Source organism: Heterodontus francisci, chromosome 13 (genome assembly GCF_036365525.1).
Source record: "Heterodontus francisci isolate sHetFra1 chromosome 13, sHetFra1.hap1, whole genome shotgun sequence".
Classification (NCBI taxonomy): Eukaryota; Metazoa; Chordata; class Chondrichthyes; order Heterodontiformes; family Heterodontidae; genus Heterodontus; species Heterodontus francisci.
Window position 1 is genome coordinate 5,328,813 of NC_090383.1, and position 18,630 is coordinate 5,347,442.

Below are 18,630 nucleotides of genomic sequence, written 5' to 3' on the forward strand. Positions count from 1 at the left end.
CTTTTGCATTGAATAGCTGTTCATGATCTACTCTGTTTATGCCATGAAAATACCTCCAATTATTTACTGTTGTTACACTGAAGACATCAACAGCAAAAAGTAAATTATTTTATTTGCATGCCTGTGTCCACAGGGACAGAACTTAGAAAAACTAAAATGTTATTGTAAAATGCTTTGTGTTTTTAATCAACCCCAAGTCCGACTGTTGAGGTTGAATTTCATGGGAAAATCATTGTAAACGAAGCGGTAAATAGCCTAAAAATGAGGTCGTAGGAACAGGAGTAAGTCATTCAGCCCCTCAAGACTGTTCTGCCATTCAAGTAGATCACGGCTGATCTGAACCTCAATCCTATTTACCAACCTTTGTTCCATATCCCTTAATACACTTACCCAACAAAAATCTATTGCTAGAGAAACAGAGTTTATGTTTCAGGTCGATGACCTTTCATCAAAACTGATGAAAGGTCATTGACCTGAAATGTTAACTCTTTGTTTTTCACCATGGATGCTGCTTGACCTGCTGAGTATTTCCAGCACTTTCTGTTTATATTTCAGATTTCCAGCATCTGCAGTATTTTGCTTTTGCAAAATTCTGTTGATCTCAGACATGAAGATTTCAATTGACCCAGCATCCACAGCATTTTGGGGAGTGAGTTCCAGATCGTCCACCCACCCTTCTTCATCTATCAGCATAACCTTTTATTCTTTTCTCCCGCATCCATTTATCTAGCCTTCCCTTGAATGTATCTATGGTAGTCGCCTCAACTACTCCCTGTGGTAGCGAGTTCCACATTCTAACCACTTTCTGGGTAAAAATGTTTCTCCTGAATTCCCTGCTGGAGTTCTCTTATGCAATGACTCTTACTAAAATATGGTGGGGTAGGGCAGGGGGCTGGTGGTTCATTGGAAAAAGGCTTCTTTGCAATTTCTTTGATTCTTAAATGCTACACCAATAAATAACCACTCTGCATGCTGTGTAATTCTGACTAAAAATAAACAAAGGGCTGAATTTAATGATCCCGCTGCAGGTCCCACCAGTGGGTCTGGAAATGGTGCCATTCCAGTCCATTATGTTGATGGCTACTGCACTGCAATTCTGCAGCGGACGGCCATTTTGCATATTGGAGATGCGAGCCCCCCCAATCACATGGCGGGGCGGTGGGGTAAGAGTCGCCGATTACTGCATCAGATGACTCCGGTGCAGGTGCTGGCGCCATATTTAAAAGCCTGCCAGCCCTGCATCACTCCTGCCTTAGATTCATTGTCAGCTTGGTGCAGCTTTAAACTTAGTGTAACTGATTCCTGGACCTCACAACCCCCCGAGGAGGGCAAAAAATAATGGCTGAGGCAAGACAAAGTGTGTGCCCGTGGTTCAGTAATGCCTTCCTGCAGCTTTTGTTCCAGGCATCCAGGGAAAGGCGGATGGTTCTCTTCCCCAGTGATGGCAAGAAGAGGTCCTCCCGCCTGACCAAGCAAGCCTGGGTGGAGATCGCAGAGGAGGTCAGCAGCTGTGGGATCACCCACCACATCTGGGTCCAGTGCAGGAGAAGGGTCAACGACCTCCTGCATTTGCCAAGGTGAGTGCACCATACCACTCACCTTTTTTGGGATTGCATGTGACTACGCGGGAGGATGTGCGACATGGAGAGGGTGGCAATATTACGGTAATGGCAGAGGAGCAAGGTTAGGACCTTATCCAGGCAGATGTATGACTGCATCTCGGCCACAGGACACCGTCCTTCATAGCTCACCCTCATTAACTCCCCTGACAGCATGTGACAGCAGGAGGGATATCAGTTCCCCCAGCAGGGGATGAGGGGCCGACACTAGCTGAAATGTCATGTTGATTTCGCCACCGATCTCTACTATCTCCATCCTCCCTCTTGCAGGGCAAGAGGGACCATGATAGGAGGGAGACAGCCCAGACTGGTGGAAGAGTCCCTGATCTGTGTCCTTTCACCATGACCTAAGAAGAGGCCTCGGAACAGGTGGGGACCCAGGGCAGCCATGCAGTTTCAGATGGGGCGACAAGCGTTCCTACACAAGAGAGTGAGGATTAGCTTCCATTGACATACTCATTAATTTTGGAGACCCACATAACACATGGTTGACATGACGAGATCTGCACAGCCTAACCCATACGTTTGTGTTCTTTCATGTAGATCAGTATGCACAGGAGAACATAGTCACAGGAGGCAGTCAGTCACCTCTGAGGAGGATGAGCACTCAGAGGAAGCACCATCACATGATTCTCCTGCACCTTCCACCAGAGCAGATACTTTCAACTCAGTGGGTCACCGCTCAGCTGTAGAATCAGGGTCACAAGCTGATGAGAGCACCACACACACGCCTGAGCAGCTGGCTGAGGCAGAGAAAGCCGAGGACAGTCGGAGGACTGTGGGTGGCCAGACCCATGCTGAGCCCCAGGCGGATAATGAGCCTCTGGTGTGAACAGCACAGGGAATGCTGGAGTTGCAGAGAGAGGTAAGGACATATGCGGAGATGCCAGAGGCCATGCGCAGCCATGAGCAGACGATGGAGGAGTTCATCCATGCCATGAGTGCTGCCATGTCTCAGTCAGGTGGGCTTCTCCATTGAGAGGTTGGCGACCCTCATGGAGAGCCAGATACCATAGATGCATGCAGACCTGCACACCATCACCTTGGCCATGAGCTTGACCCAGCCATAGCAAGGTGAGAGAAGGAACAGGAGCTTGAAGACTTCTCCCTCTCCTCGTTCTCTGGTGAGCAGGGAGGTTCAAGTGAGCCTTCAAAGGGAGGAGGAGAGGCTGCCCTCCACATCTGGGGGCTCCCATCAGGGCACTGCGAGTGTGGACCCCAGCTCGTAAATTCTTCCTTCAGTGAGCCGGTGATGCCTGAGGAGTGACCTGCACCAGTACAAGGCACCCTCAGACAGCTAGGGCCTTCCAGTCCTCAGGCAGCCAGAGGACTCCCGCCAAAGTTATCACAGACCAAAGGGCAGCCTGCCTGCAGCCCAGCTTCTAGCGCAGGGATCATATCGCGTAGAAGCCTTCACAAACGTTTAAAGAAAATCTCCTAATCACACTTTGGGACTCACTGGTGTAGATAATATGTAATGTTATCAACAATTAAAAGTTCTTTTGTCCAAATGATTAGCCATAATTGTCTAAATGCCATGTTCCATTATGCCTTAATTGTAAGCTGCTGACTTCCCCCTTCACCCTTAATGCAATGCCTATGTGACCACAGCCCTCATTAACATATGGTCTCCCATGGGCACTAGCGCACAACGCAACTGGTCACAAGTCAGGGAACGCAAATGGAAAGAAGGTGACAGAATTCATGCCTGAAGGTGAGTCTTTATTGCATTCTCAGTGAGTGGATATCAGGATGGCTGGGAACAGGTAATTATGATGTCGTCTCTTGCCTCCTTTACCTTGCATCTCCAAACCTGTCTGGCCTCCAGTGCCTTTACCATCCATTGCTGATGGCTCCTCTCCCATCTCTGCATCCTCCTCATCGGTGGATGAGTGCTGCTCAGGCATCTCATTGTCATATAGGGCCTCCTCCCCCCCTCTGCAGTGCTAGATTGTGCAGATCACAGCAGACCACTACAGTATGTGAGACCCTCACTTGGACATACTGCAGAGCTCCATCAGATCGATTGAGGCAGCGGAACCTCATCTTCAGTAGCCCAATGGTCTGCTGGATGGTCATTCGAGTGGAGCTGTGGCAATTGTTATACCTTTCGTCCGTTGCATTGCAAGGGTTGCTCATAGGCATTGGAAGCCATGTCTTCAATGGGTAGCCCTTGTCCCTGAGAATCCATCCCTGAAGGCGAGTGGTTATCCTGAAAAGCTATGGCACCTGGGACTGTCGAAGTATGTAAGCGTTGTGGCTGCTTCCCAGGAAGTGGCACAAACCTGCAGGAAACACTTTCAGTGGTCACAGACCAGTTGAACATTGATGGAATGTTGTTGTTGAAGGTGGCTGGCTGGTCCATGGGAAGCTTGATGGCCACATGCATGCAGTCTATCACACCTTGCTTCTGCAGGAATCCAACGATGGCGCCGAATTCAATGGCCCTCTCAGCCTGACTGTCATGGTTGGTCTGGTAACACACATAGTCACCGACCCTCTTGAACAGGGCATTGTTTACCTCCTTAATGCAGCGGTGGGCTGCTGCCTAGGTAACCCCACACATGTACCCGGTGGATCCCTGGAAAGATCCAGATGCATAAAAGTTAAGCGTCACGGTGATCTTCAGGGTCACGGGCATAGGGTGACCACCAAATCCCATAGGTCATAACTCATCCTGCAGCAAGGTGCATAAGTCAGTGACAGCCTCCCTGGAGAGTTACAGTCTTCACTGATAATGGCATTCGGACATTTTGAGATAGACGATCCGAGTTTGGTACACTGTCTGGCAAACGTGGGCCCTTCTTGGCAAGGCTGGCTGCTGCTGCTCTCATCGTGAAGCTTCACGGACAGGCACAGCAGCCTCTTGGCCCTCCCTCCATCGGAGGCGCCGCCTCATGCCATGGGTGTCCAAAAAACATAGGATGTATCAGACCCATGCAAGGTGACCTGTGGTCAATGCAGAGATGTCCCTTTCTTGGCAACTGAACATTTGACAATTCTCGCGGCGGGTCCCTGATGGACCTCAGAGCCCAACCTTCTGTTCCAGCAGTGTGACTGCAAAACTACATCACACAGCTGTTTGGTAACTCAATACAGCCCCCCAAACCCACACTAAACCCATGCAGAAACCCCAAACCCACACTAAAAACTTTGCAGAGCCCCCAAGACTCCGAACCGTCTTGCAGAGCCCCCGAGACGCTGACCCACCTTGCAGTGCGCTCGAGACCCAAACCCCCTTGCAGAGCCCCGAGACCCTGAACCCTCTTGCAGAGCCGCCGAGCACTCTTGCAGAGATCTTGACCCCCCCTTGCAGAGCCCCCGAGAACCCTTGCAGAGCCCCCAAAACCCAAAACCCCTTGCAGAGCCCCCGAGATCCCGCACACCCTTGCAAATCCCCCGAGACCCTGAACATCCTTGCAATGCATACAGCAATACAGTCCAACAATGGCCTCTGAACCCCCCTCTTCCCCTATGCAGCAATGCTCAGGACTGCTTCCCCATCGCAGCAATATGGCCTCTCGCCTCAGTGCTGCCAGGTTTTAACAGTCGTGAACCCCAAGTCTTGTGAGTCCCACCCACCATTCACAAAATCAAGAGGCTATCATTAAATTGGTTAATTATATTTAAGTGCATTTAAAAGAGCATTTCAGCAATTTAAAACAGCTCCCATCGCGTCAGGGTGTCAATGCTGCCATGGTCCTTTTCCGCCACTGACAAAATCTAGAACTGAAGTCATGACGTTAGATTTCCGGGCCAGCGGCTCCAATGTGAATCTCCGTCCCCCAACATCACCATACCCACCTTAAACAGTTGCATTAAATTCTGCATAAAAGGTGCACTCAGCATCAATCTACAGCATCCCATTAACAATCCATCAGCTGTTATTTGCTAGACTCTTAAACTTAATGAGCCACAGAGTCAAAGAGTCATAACGGCATAGAAGGAAGCCATTTGGCCCATCATGTCCATGCTGGCTCTCTGTAGAGCAATCTAGTCAATTCCATTCCCCGCTTTATCCCCATAGCCCTGCAATTTTATTTCCCTCAAGTGCCCATCCAATTTACTTTTGAAATTATTCATCGTCTCCGCTTCCACAACCTTCATAGGCAGCGAGTACCAGGTCATTACCACTTGCTGCGTAAAAAAGGTCTTCCTCACATCCCCACACCACCCCGCCCCCCTCGCATCTCTTGGACAAAACCTTAAATCTGTGTTCCTAGTCCTTGTATCAACAGATAATTGGAACAACTTTCCTTTGTCTAACTTATCTAAATCTGTCATAATCTTGCTCACCGCTATCAAATCTCCCCTCAATCTCAACACAAAAGGAAAATACTGCAGATGCTGGTAATCTAAACCAAAAACAGAAAATGCTGGAAATATTCAGCAGGTCAGGCAGCATCTGTGGAAAGAAAAACAGAGTTAACGCTTCAGGTCCGCCATCTTTCATCACAGACCTGAAACGTTAACTCTGCTCTTCTGTCCACAGATGCTCCCCTCAATTTCCTATGCTCCAAGGAGAACAACCCCAACTACTCCAACCTAACCTTGCAGCTAAATTACCTCATCCCTGGAACCATTCTGATAAATCTCCCCTGCACCCTCTCAAGGACCCTCACATCCTTCCTAAAGTGTAGTGATCAGAACTAGACACAATACTCCAGTTGGTGGGGGCTGGGAAATAAAATAAATGTTAATAGCATGCAGTTCAATTCGATGAATGTAAATATCTTGGTTAACTAGGCAAATATTTTAATCAAAAACCTGATCTGCAGATTTTCTGAACAATGTTCAGAAACATTTGATTTGTCAATTGCCAATGGCATTTTTCTTCAGCTGAGTTACATATTCAACATAACCAGAGAATAACATGTAATTTACTTTAGAAAATGTTTGAGTTTATGAATTGATTAAATTAAAGGATCTATCTCCGAGAAGCCTGACAAATGATGGATTATTTTTCATGGAGCTGTTCAGTCTTTTTTTGAAAAAAACTTTATGGATGTTTTCCCTCTCTCCCCACCCCATTTTACTGCAGATTCCATTGCACTATTGCAACTTGCAACGATAAAAGAAAATGGTGCGGGGGAAAGACAAACGTTAAATAATAAAAAGACTTGTGTATCTGCGCTTTTTACTTTTGTTTTGTTTTAGAACAGCGATGGTGGCAAGATTGGAAAATGGACGAGTCACTAAAAGCTCAGCAGCAACAGCAGCAGCAGCAGCAGCAGCAACAGCAACAGCAGCAGCAGCAGCAACAGCAACAGCAACCAGGAGTGAAAGGTGCTGCCCCCGCAGCTGCTGCTCCAACAAGAGGGGGAGCAGTCAGAGGCAAAGCCACTACCACTACTGCAAAAGGAGCTGTGTTAATGCCAACTGCAAAAGGCATTGCTTCACCCCGTGGTGTGGCTGCGACTGGTAGAGGTGGCAGGTAACCAGCCCTTATATTTAAAAAAAGCACATGAGGGGAGGTGAGAATTCATTTCTGTATTTAAAATATTTAAAGGGAACTAACACTACTTCCAGTCAAAACACACGCAAAAGCATTATGAGCAGAATTTAGGAATTAGCACAAATTTTCCAACAATTAATCTTAATCTGTCTAGGAACTAATAATGATATACACCCACCCCGCCCCTCAGAAACAAAACCATATATATTCCAGCCATTGCTTGAAGTGGAAATGACCACATAGATTCAGCAAGCTGGATTTTTAATTCTGATTGGGGTCTGGGTCAGAAGCGGGCAGGCGGGCAATTTGGTGCCACCAGCCCCCATGCTGATCCCCACCCTGAACCATTTTGAATGAGGGTAGCTCATGGTTGGATCAGCTGCCCGCCGTTTCCCAGCAGGCAGCCAGTTGAGGCCAACTATTGTCAATTACCAGGCCTATTAAGGCCCTGTTCCTGTGCCGATTGGAATGTCCAGGCCAACATGGTGGGCTCAGGGTGGAAGGTTGGGAGGGCGTGGGGAATGGATCGCGCGAGGGACCCTGACCCTGAACGGCTGCAGGGTCACAGGAGTTGCCCCTTCAGGAACATGGCCAGGCAGCTGTGGCTTCTGAAAACATAAAAAAACTTACCTGGCCTCCTCCCTCTCTCCATCTTCAGGTTGGCAGCTCCCACCTCGGCCACTGGGGCTGCCGATCACTGAGTGCTAGAGCGTCTCCCATTGGCCCTCCAGTGTCAGGATCCCACTTGCTGCTCCTGATAGGATGGTGAGCCTGCTCCCTGGCCTTTAATTGGCTGAAGATTTGAAAATTCCAGTGGGCGTGCTTAAAACATACCGTGCAGGATTGGGAACGGGAACCAGCTCCCATTTTGGGTTTCCAACCCCTGATTGGAAATGCGGGATTGGATTTTCATTCTATACTGGCAACAAAAAGAATGACTAAAGGTGCTACCTCTTTAAGATGATTCATGACATCAGGTTAATGCCGATACGAATCTCACTTCCTGTATTAGGAGTCCCATGCCGGCCTTATTTTTTAGTTATTTTCCATATTGTCAGTTGTCATTTCCTGCATGTAAAATTCAAAACATTCCTTTGTTTTCTCAATAGTTCATTTCTGTTACACTGCACAAGGTAGAGTCATAGAGTCGTTGAATCTTACAGCACAGACAGAGGCCATTTGGCTTGCCATATCTATGCCCCCTCTTTGAAAGAGCTAGCCATTTAGTCCCACGCCTCAACTTTTTCCCTATAACCCTGCAAATTAGTCCTCTGCAAGTTCATGTCCATTTGGCTTTTTATAGAATCATAGCACAGAAGGAGGCCATTTGGCCTGTCGTGTCTGTGCCAGCTCTCTGCAAGAATAATGTAGCTATAGTCCCATTCCCCAAACCTTTCCCCATAGCCCCTGCAAATTTTTTTCTGTTCAGGTGCTTACTCTATTCCCTTTTAAAAGCCATGATTGAATCTGCCTCTATTACCCTCTCAGGCAGTGATTTCAGATCCGTATGTAAAAAAGTTTTTATCATGTCGCCTTGGGTTCGTTTGCCCATCATCTTAAATCAAGGTCCTTTGATTCTTGACCTTTCTGCCAATGGAAACAATTTCTCTCTATCTACTCTGTCTAAACTCCTCATGATTTTGAACACCTCTATCAAATCTCCTCTCAACATTCTCTTCTCTAAGGAGAACAGCTGAAGTCCCTCATCCTTGGAACCATTCTCATAAATCTTTTCTGCACCCTCTTTAAAGCCTTCGCATCCTTCCTAAAGTGCACTGCCCAGAATTTAACACAATACTCCAGTTAGGGCTGAACCAGTGTTTCATAAAGGTTCATCATATCTTCCTTGCTTTTGTGCCTCTATTTATAAAGCCCAGAATGCTTTTTTGACTACTTTCTCAACGTGCCCTACCACCTTCAACCATTTGTGCACATATACCCGCAGTCTCTATTGCTGCACCCCCTTTAGAATTGTACCCTTAACCAATTAAATCATTTAAGAGCCTTCTAAAGGCCTTTCCATCTGAGATGTTCAGCCTAAATTGTCCTTCCTACCAGTTTCCTGGGTATGCTGGGAACCTAGCATCTTCCATCCACTGCTCCTCCTTTTGAATATCCTAATGAAGTCCCTGCTTGTTTTGGATGGGACCTTGACTTCCATTCTGGACCCAATCACAAATTAGTGTGGTGCTAAAATAAGTGGCAATATAATTTTGAGGTCCAGCGTGCCCTGTCTACACACAGATATTGGTGAAGACTGGACATACCAGAAACCTAGGACTGAATTTTCCCGTGGACTTCATGACCCCTCGGTCGGGACCAAATGGGGATCCTGAGCCCACACTTGCCGGGAGAGAGACTGGCACAAGGATATTTCTGGAGGTGGCATCCTAATTGCCAGCTTCCAAGCTCATATCCAATTAAAGATAGCATGCAGGCCCCCGATGCTGGCAGCACAATCAGAAGGCCCGCAGCGCTGGAGCCTCAACAGCCCCACTGGGAGAGCTGGGCGCTGCTGAGGCAGGTAGGAGATTGAGAGGGAACCTCAAAATAGAGGCACCCTCAGCGGCATGCAAGTAATTAATATTTTAGAGGGGCCAAGCCGGCGGGCCCATCCAATCCAAAGGGAAACCCCATCAGTGGCAGCATTGGAGCCTTGGGTGCCACCTTTCCTCCTTGCAGCCCCTTCTTTGGGGCGGGGGAGGGTGGTGGAGCCTCTGGTTCTGATGGCCCCCTGGATTGCCATAGAGGTTCTGCCTCCATTAAGCTGGCGAGGAGTGGGTGCTGCTCCACTGCTGGCACAATGTCAGCTCCTAATTGGGGCCTTAATGACTTCAATTGGCTACCCACCTACGTTGAGCAAGAGGTTGATCCGCCTGCCAGCCCCCCCTGGAAAAGTGTCAGGGGAGCCATCCCGACACGGTCCCCCCCTATTTTCCCACCTCTGGTTCCCCCTTCCCCACCCCACCTCCTAGCCCGCCACCCTGAGCTGGGAAACTTCAACCCTTAAAATCTATCGCAAAATGCCCCGGCAAACCATTTGCCCCTGATTTTTATGTTTGTAGGTTTACCAGAAAGGCCGAGAGGGGGGTTTTGACGACTGGGCAACTCTCAACCTCCATAAATTTGCCCAGGCATGCGCCATGGAGAGGTCACTCCACTGACCACCTCCAGGCGCGTATCCATTGTCTCTCGAGATAAGGAGGCCCAAAAGAAGAAGAAGAAGAAGGTTTAAGAGAAATGAATCCGCTCCCATAACTAAAGTTATATTACATAGAATATACTGCACAGAAACAGGCTGTTGAGCCCAACTAGTCTGTGCTGGTGTTTATATTGCACACAAGTCTCCTCCCATTCCATCTACCTAAGCTTGAATTGTATTTCCCTGAAGTTAGTTGAAAGACCCTTGTAGCCCCACCCCTCTGTTTACTCATACTAATTCCCTACAAGATGGGTTGTTGATGAGAATATGCTTTACTTTGCAGTGTCATCAAGGCTGACTTGAGATTTTTTCAGGGCATGATTTTTTTTTTGCCGTAACTGGGAGGAAAATCTCGTGCAGGGTTTTGATGTGACAGGTACACCACTGATCAGGACATTTTGAATTTTCCACCAGGGGTCGTGCTGCTGCCAAACCCACCATTCCCACCAAACCAGCTGAAAAGCCAACTGCAAAAGATACAAGCGCAGGCACCAGTAAGAAGCAAAGCATACTTTTTTTAAAAATCTCATACGTGTAGCTATCTGTGTCATCAGAATAATGTACTTAATGTGTTGAGCTTAATCATTATCTGGCAGAGTTTAACATGAAAAGAAAATTTGATTCATGCTCCGAACAGACGGTAATATTTGATGTTTTGTATTTGTGATCAATAAAGGGCAAATGCGTTTAACTTGCAGATCTCAGTGCCATGGGAAATTAGTTTTGGTTAAATTTGGGTTGGATTTGGAGACTCAAAAGTTACAATCATCAAAATCCAATCTTAGAATGATACTGCACAGAAGAAGCTGTGCTAGCTCTTTGAAATGGCTTTCCAATTAGTCCCACTTCCCGGCTGTTTCCCCATAGCTCTGCAAATTTTTTCCCTTCAAGTATTTATTCATTTTCCTTTTGAAAATTACTATTGAATCTGCTTCCACTGCCCTTTCAGGCAGCGTGTTCCAGATCACAACAACTCGCTGCGTAAAATTCTTTTTCTTCATGTCATTTCTGGTTCTTTTGCTAATCATCTTAAATCTCTGTCCTCTCCTTACTGACCCTTCTGCCACAGGAAACATTTTCTCCTTATTTGCTGTTATTAAAACCATTCATGATTTTGAGCACCTCCCCTTAACCTCAGCTCTAAAGAGAACAACCCCAGCTTCTTCAGTCTCTTCACATAACTGAAGTCCCTCATCTCCAAATATTCCACATCCCCATCCACAAGGCACAGCAAGCACCTAAGGACAGGTACAGGAATACTCTAAAACAATGGTATTTATCAATCTCTAAAAATATCCACACATTTTTCAATCTTTATTGTGAAATGCAGGGCACCACCATGACTGTTTCCAAGTTGGTGATCCTGAAATTGACAAGTCTTTGTTGCAAGGTGATGTGGATCTTTAAAACACAAATTAACCCCTGACTGAGCTTTTAGCATCAGAAATACACATTAACGTAATATTTTCTGCAATTAATGACTTGATAAAAAGTTATGTTTTGAAGTAAACAAAAGGAAAACTTTGTAAATCTGAAGGGAAAAAAACCAGAAAATGTTTGAAAACTACAGCAAGACAATCATCATTGGACAAAGAAAGATTTGCATTTTGTGTTGTGACCATCGTGATCATTGTGGCTGATGCTGGACAGTATTTTCCACATACACATATGTGAAGGCTAACACTTATATCATGCCAAACCTCTCAAGAGAGAATTGCTGGTTTCTAAATCCCTGTTCAGTATTGTATTTTCACTCAGATTTTTAGATCTGTCAGTGTGGGGTACAACTTGCAAGTAAGTACAGAATACCTGTACCGAGCTGCCTGGTTTATCTGCATGTGTTGCCTTTACACCACAATAACCACATGGGATATTGTGAATTATTTTTCATTTCTAAAACAGAATTCTAAAGTAGATAAGAGCTTTAATCACTTGTTTGTATTTAAGCTGGCCACAGATGCCATTAGCATTATCCCTCCTGCTGTCTGTCCATTGTCAATCTCCTTTCAGGTCTCCCTATATGCAGTCCCACCATCTTGATACTGCTCAATCATCTGGTCCCTTTTTAAGAGCTTAATCTATTTTATTGTGCAGTTACATAATTTATATTTAGCTTATCATGAGAGCGGATTTTAACGCTTAAATAGTAAAAATATAACTATTTCATTATCAGTCAATTGTTTATTAATAATGTGGACATAAGATATTATTACTATTTAGAACAAAATTAACTTTCTTTAGGTTGCATAAAGTTCAAAAAGATATAAAAAAGAATCAAACAAATAACACCATTTTTTTTTCATTTATCTTTTCCAGCCAGTGGCATCAATCAGCATGGTAAGTCATCGCAGATTCTCCCTCGAATAAACCGTGTTTCCTTTGCACATCGCTTAGGACTGGCTCGTGCTTTGGCACGCATAGATGAATCATCACCTGAGGCTCAGCGTTACTACAACGAAGTCATTATAATGGCGCCACAGGTACTGCAACTTAATCCTTTCAATGTTTTCAATCACCCAATTACCCAAACAGCCAGTGCAGTATAACACCTCTTTACAAGGTATTTTCACTAATCCACACTCATAGTAGGATACCATGCTTGAAGGGGACACAATTAGGGCTAATCGCTGACCCTCATTCCCTTTGAGTTTGACTAGTTGTGAGTATGTCTTCAATCAATGTGCCCTTCTATCTGGACTTTTGGCTTCAGACCTCAGCACAGCCTTGGTCCAAACATGGACAAAGGAGCTGAACTCAAGAGGTGAGGTGAGAGTGACTGCCTTGGATATCAAGGCAGCATTTGAACGGGTATGGCATCAAGGGGCCCTAGCAAAACTAAGGTCAATGGGAATCAGGGGGAAAACTCTCTGCTGGTTGGAGTCATACCTGGCACAAAGGAAGATGGTTGTGGTTGTTGGAGGCCAATCATCTCAGCCACAGGACATTGCTGCAGGAGTTCCTCAGGATAGTATCCGAAGATCCGAAGCCTAACCATCTTCAGCTGCTTCATAATGACCTTCCCTCCATCAGAAGATCAGAAAGGAGTGGGGATGTTCGCTGATGACTGTACAATGTTCAGTACCATTCGCAACTCCTCAGATACTGAAGCAGTCCATGTCCATATGCAGCAACACCTGGACAACATTCCACCTTGGGCTGATAAGTCGCAAGTAACATTCGCTCCACACAAGTGCCATGCAATGACCATTTTAAACAAGAGAGAATCTAACCATCTCCCCTTGACATTCAATGGCATTATCATCGCTGAATCCCCCACGATCAATATTCTGAGGGTTATCATTGACCAGAAACTGAACTGGAATAGCCATATAAATACTGTGGCTACAAGAGCAGGTCAGAGTCTAGGAATCCTGCAGCGAGTAACTCACCTCCTGACTCCCCAAAGCCTGTCCACCATCTACAAGACACAAGTCAGGAGTGTGATGGAATACTCTCCACTTGCCTGAATGAATGCAACTCCAACAACACTCAGGAAGCTCGACACCATCTAGGAAAAAGGAGTCCACTTGATTGGCACTCCATCCACCACCATAAACATTCACACCCTCCACCACCAATGAACAGTGGCAGCAGTGTGTACCATTTACAAGATGCACTGCAGCAACTCACCAAGGCTCCTTAGACAGCACCTTCCAAACTCGCTTCCACAGCAGATGTCTGGGAACACCACCTGCAACTAAAGGCCGGCTCAGATCTGCAAATGAAACCTGACCCGAGCCCCACTAAACCACATCCAACCCCGAGCCCGACCCGGCCCAAGTCCTTCCATTTTTTTCCCGCGCCCAACCTGACCCGACCATCAGTTAACCTATCTTATGTTTTTCACTTTGTTGCTGATCTGCACAAGCTCAAAATAACTGTAACAAAACCATCTTTCTAATCCAAAAATTACATTAACAGTGGAGCCACTTACCTGAGGTTGTGATAGAGTGTATCTGACCCAGCCCAACATGACCCGAGCCCGAATGCCTGACCCGGAAGTGCGACCTGACCAGACCCGAACCTGTCACGTCGTCGGGTCCCGTCGGGTCCGGGTCGGGTTGCCGGCCTTTACCTGCAACTTCCAAGTCACACACTATCCTGACTTGGAAATATATTGTCGTTCCTTCACTGTTGCTGGATCAAAATCCTGGAACTCCCTCCCTAACAGCACTGCGGGTATACCCGCACCAAATGGACTGGAGTGGTTCAAGAAGGCAGCTCACCACCACCTTCTCAAGGGCAATTAGGGATGGGCAACAAATGCTGGTCCTGCCACTGATGCCCACATCCCATGAAAGAATAAAAAAAAGCTTAGTGAGGGACTGAGATAGTGAGGGACTGGCTGCTGATAGCTCACAGATACCACTACTTGATATGGTACAATTAGGTCTAATTATTCTAATAGAATTCTTTGATAAAGTCACCAAAGTTGGTAGAGGAGATGTCACACACATGGATTTAATAAGACCCAGTATAAGAAATTGCTAGCTAAAATGAATTTGAAGGTAATGATGTGGTAAGGATGAGCCATTGATGAGGCTGGGATTTGGGATAAAAAGGATAAGTGATGTCACCATAAATATAAGAAATAGGAGCAGGATTGGCCATTCGGCCCCCCAAGCATGCTTCACCATTCAGTGAGATCATGGCTGATCTGATTGTGGCCTCAACTCCACTTTCCTGCCAGTCGATGTAACCCATGACTCTCTTGTAGATCAAAAATCTGTCTAACTCAACCTTGAGTATATTCAATGACCCAGCTCTCAGGGGAAGAGAATTCCATAGATTAACGACCCTCTGAGAGAAGAAATTCTTCCTCACCTTAGTCTTAAATGGGGGACCCCTTATTTTTAAACTGTGCCCCTTAGGTCTAGAATCCCCCTTGAGGGGAAGCATCCCCTCAGCATTTCAAAATCTTCTATGTGTCAATAAGATCACCTCTCATTCTTCTAAATTCCAATAACTATTGACCAACCTGCTCAACCTTTCCTCATAAGACAACCCCTTGATCCCAGGAATTAGTCTAGTGAACCTTCTCTGAACTGTCTCCAATGCAATTATATCTCTCCTTTGAGTAAGGAGACCCCAAAACTGTACACAGTACTTTAGGTGAGGTCTCATCAATGCCCTGTACACTTGTAGCAAAACGTCCCTACTTTTATACTTCATCCCCTTTGCAATTAAGGCCAACATTCCATTTGCTTTCCTAATTACTTACTATACCTGCATGCTAACATTTTGTGATTCATGTACGAGGACACCCAGATCCCTCTGTACCACAGCATTCTGCAATCTGTCTCCATTTAACTAATATTCTGCTTTTCTATTCATCCCACCAAAGTGGACCACCTCACCTTTTCCTACATTATACTCCATCTGCCAAATTTTTGCCCACTCATTTAACCTATTCATATGAACATATGAACTAGGAGCAGGAGTAGGCTATTGGCCCCTTGAGCATGCTCCGCCATTCTATGAGATCATGGCTGATCTGTTTGTGGACTCAACTCCACTTTCCTGCCTACCCCCAATATCCTTTGACTCCCTTGTTTGTCAAGAATCTGCCTACCTCTGCCTTAAAAACTTTCAATGCTCCTGCCTCCAGCACTCTCCGGGGATAAGAGTTCCACAGACTTATGACCCTCTGAGAAAAAAAAATTCTCTTCATCTCTGTCTTAAATGGGAGACACCTAATTTTTATACTGTGCCCCCTAGTTTTAATCTCTCCCACAACGGGAAACATTCTTTCAACATCCACCCTATCAAGTCCCCTCAGGATCTTATATGTTTCAATAAGATCACCTCTCATCCTTCTAATGAGTACAGCCCCAACCTTCCAACCTTTCCTCATAAGATAACCCTCTCATCCCAGGAATCAGTCGAGTGAACCTTCTCTGAATTGCTTCCAATGCAATTATATTCTTTCTTCAGTAAGGAGACCAAAACTATACACAGTACTCTAGATGTGGCCTTGTACAACTGTAGCAAAACATCTCTACTTCTATATTCCATTCCCCTTGCAATAAACAACAACATTGCATTTGCCTTCTTAAAATTTTGCTGTACCTGCGTACTAATTTTGTATTTAATGTACGAGGACACCCAGATCCCTCTGCATCTCAGAGTTCTGCAATCTCTCTCCATTTAAATAATATGTTGCTTTTATGTTTTTCCAGCCAAAGTGGACAAGTTCACATTTTCCCATATTACACTCAATCTGCCAAATCTTTGCTCACTCACTTAACCTATCTATATCCCTTTGCAGACTCCTTATGTCCTTTTCACAACTTACTCTCCAACCTATCTTTGTGTCATTAGCAAATTTATCAACCATACGTTCGGTCCCTTCATCCAAGTCATTGATATAGATGGTAAATAGTTGAGGGCCCAGCACTGATCCCTGTGACACCCCACTAGTTACAGCTTGCCAACTAGAAAATGACCCATTTATGCCTACCTTCTGTTTCCTGTTATCTAAACAATACTCTGTCCATGCTAATATGTTACACCTATACCATGGGCTCTTACTTAGTTTAATAACCTTTGATGTGGCACCTTGTCAAATGCCTTCTGGAAATCCAAGTACACCAAATCCACAGGTTCCCCTTTATCCACGTTGCTTGTTACTTCCTCAAAGAATTCCAATAAATTAGTCAAACATGATTTCCCTATATCTCTTTGCAGACTCTTTGTGTCCTCCTCAGAACTTGCTTTCCTACCTATCTTTGTCCCGTCAGCAAATTTGGCTACAATACACTTGGTCCCTTCATCCAAGTCTTTAATATAGATTGTAAATAGTTGAGGCCCCAGCAATGATCCCTGTGGCACTCCATTAAGTTACTGTTTGCCAACCTGAAAATGGCCCATTTATCCTGACTCTCTGTTTCTTGTTATGTAGCCAATTCTCTATCCATGCTAATATATCACCCCCAACATTATGAGCTCTTATCTTGTGTAGTAACCTTTGATGTGGCACCTTGTCGAATGCCTTTTGGAAATCCAAATACACTACATCTACTGGTTCTCCTTTATCCACCCTGCTTGTTACATCCTCAAAGAACTCTAATGAATTTGTCAAACACAATTTCCCTTTCATAAAACATGTTGACTCTGCATGATTGTATTATGATTTTCTAAATGCCCTGCTATGACTTCCATAATAATGGATTCTAGCATTTTCCCAATGATAGATGTTAGGCTAACTGGCCTTTAGTTTCCTGCTTTCTATCTCCTTCCTTTCTTGAATAGAGGTGTTACATTTGCGGTTTTCCAATCTGCTGGGACCTTTCCAGAATCTAGGGAATTTTGGAAGATTACAACCAATGCATCCATTATCTCTGCAGCCACTTCTTTTAAGACCATAGAATGCAAGCATCAGGTCCTGGGGACTTGTCAGCCTTTAGTCCCATTAGTTTTACTAGTAGTACTTTTTCTCTAGTAATAGTATTTGTTTTAATTTCCTCCCTCCCTTCTGCCTCTTTATTTTCTGCTATTCTTGGGATGCTTTTTGTGTCTTCTACTGTGAAGACAGATACAACATACTTGTTCAAAGTCTCCGCCATTTCCTTGTTTCCCATTATTAATTCCGCAGTCTCATCCTCTAAGGGATTAATGTTTACTTTAGCTACTCTTTTCCTTTATATATATATATACTTGTCGAAGCTTTTACTCTCTTTTTATATTTCTTGCTCGTTTACTCTCATACTCTAATTTTTCCCTCTTTATTATTTTTTAGCCATCCTTTGCTAGTTTCTAAAATGTTCCCAATCTTCTGGTCTACCACTAATCTTTGCAGCATTGTGAGCCTTGTCTTTCAAATTGTCTTTCAACTTCCTTAGTTAGCCATGGATGGTGCATCCTTCTCATAGAGACTTTCTTCCTCAATGGAATATATCTTTGTTGAGAGTTATGAAATATCTCCTTAAATGCTGAGTGCTAGCTTTTCATTCTTGATTGTAAGTTTTCTGATTGCCATATTATTTGAGTGAGATCACTGTGCATTAGAATTTGCATCAACATGAACAACACTCATCCAACAACCCTGGATCTTAACAATTGACTCCCAATTTCAGATGCTTGCATTGGGCCTTCCATCTGGAGTATGCAAAATAGGGAGATAGACTATCTGCCATGTAGCTCTGTAAGAACTGCAGCTGGCACTTAATGGGATGGAGCCACTTAAAGCTAAGTGGTCACAACTGGGGGCAAAAATATTCTGGCTCTCCAAATACTGTACTGGGAACATGATTATCTCTGGCTGTTTAAAGGCTGGATTGGGTGTAAGTGGCTCTCAATATAAATATGAGGCAGGAAATGAATCTGTGCACAGTCATGTTGAAGAGGAGGCCTTT

At 45.1% G+C, this 18,630-nt stretch overlaps 1 protein-coding gene across 9 annotated transcripts in view; it reads left to right on the top strand.

Annotated features, from left to right (window-relative positions):
• Positions 1 to 18,630, top strand: part of LOC137376191 (uncharacterized) — a 73,429-nt gene that overhangs the window by 48,400 nt on the left and 6,399 nt on the right. For all 9 annotated transcript variants that reach the window (XM_068044275.1, XM_068044277.1, XM_068044279.1 and 6 more), the window contains 3 exons: positions 6,777 to 7,053; positions 10,691 to 10,770; positions 12,593 to 12,756. In XM_068044275.1, the coding sequence (XP_067900376.1) occupies positions 6,777 to 7,053; positions 10,691 to 10,770; positions 12,593 to 12,756 (521 nt within the window). The remainder of the gene's footprint in view (positions 1 to 6,776; positions 7,054 to 10,690; positions 10,771 to 12,592; positions 12,757 to 18,630) is intronic.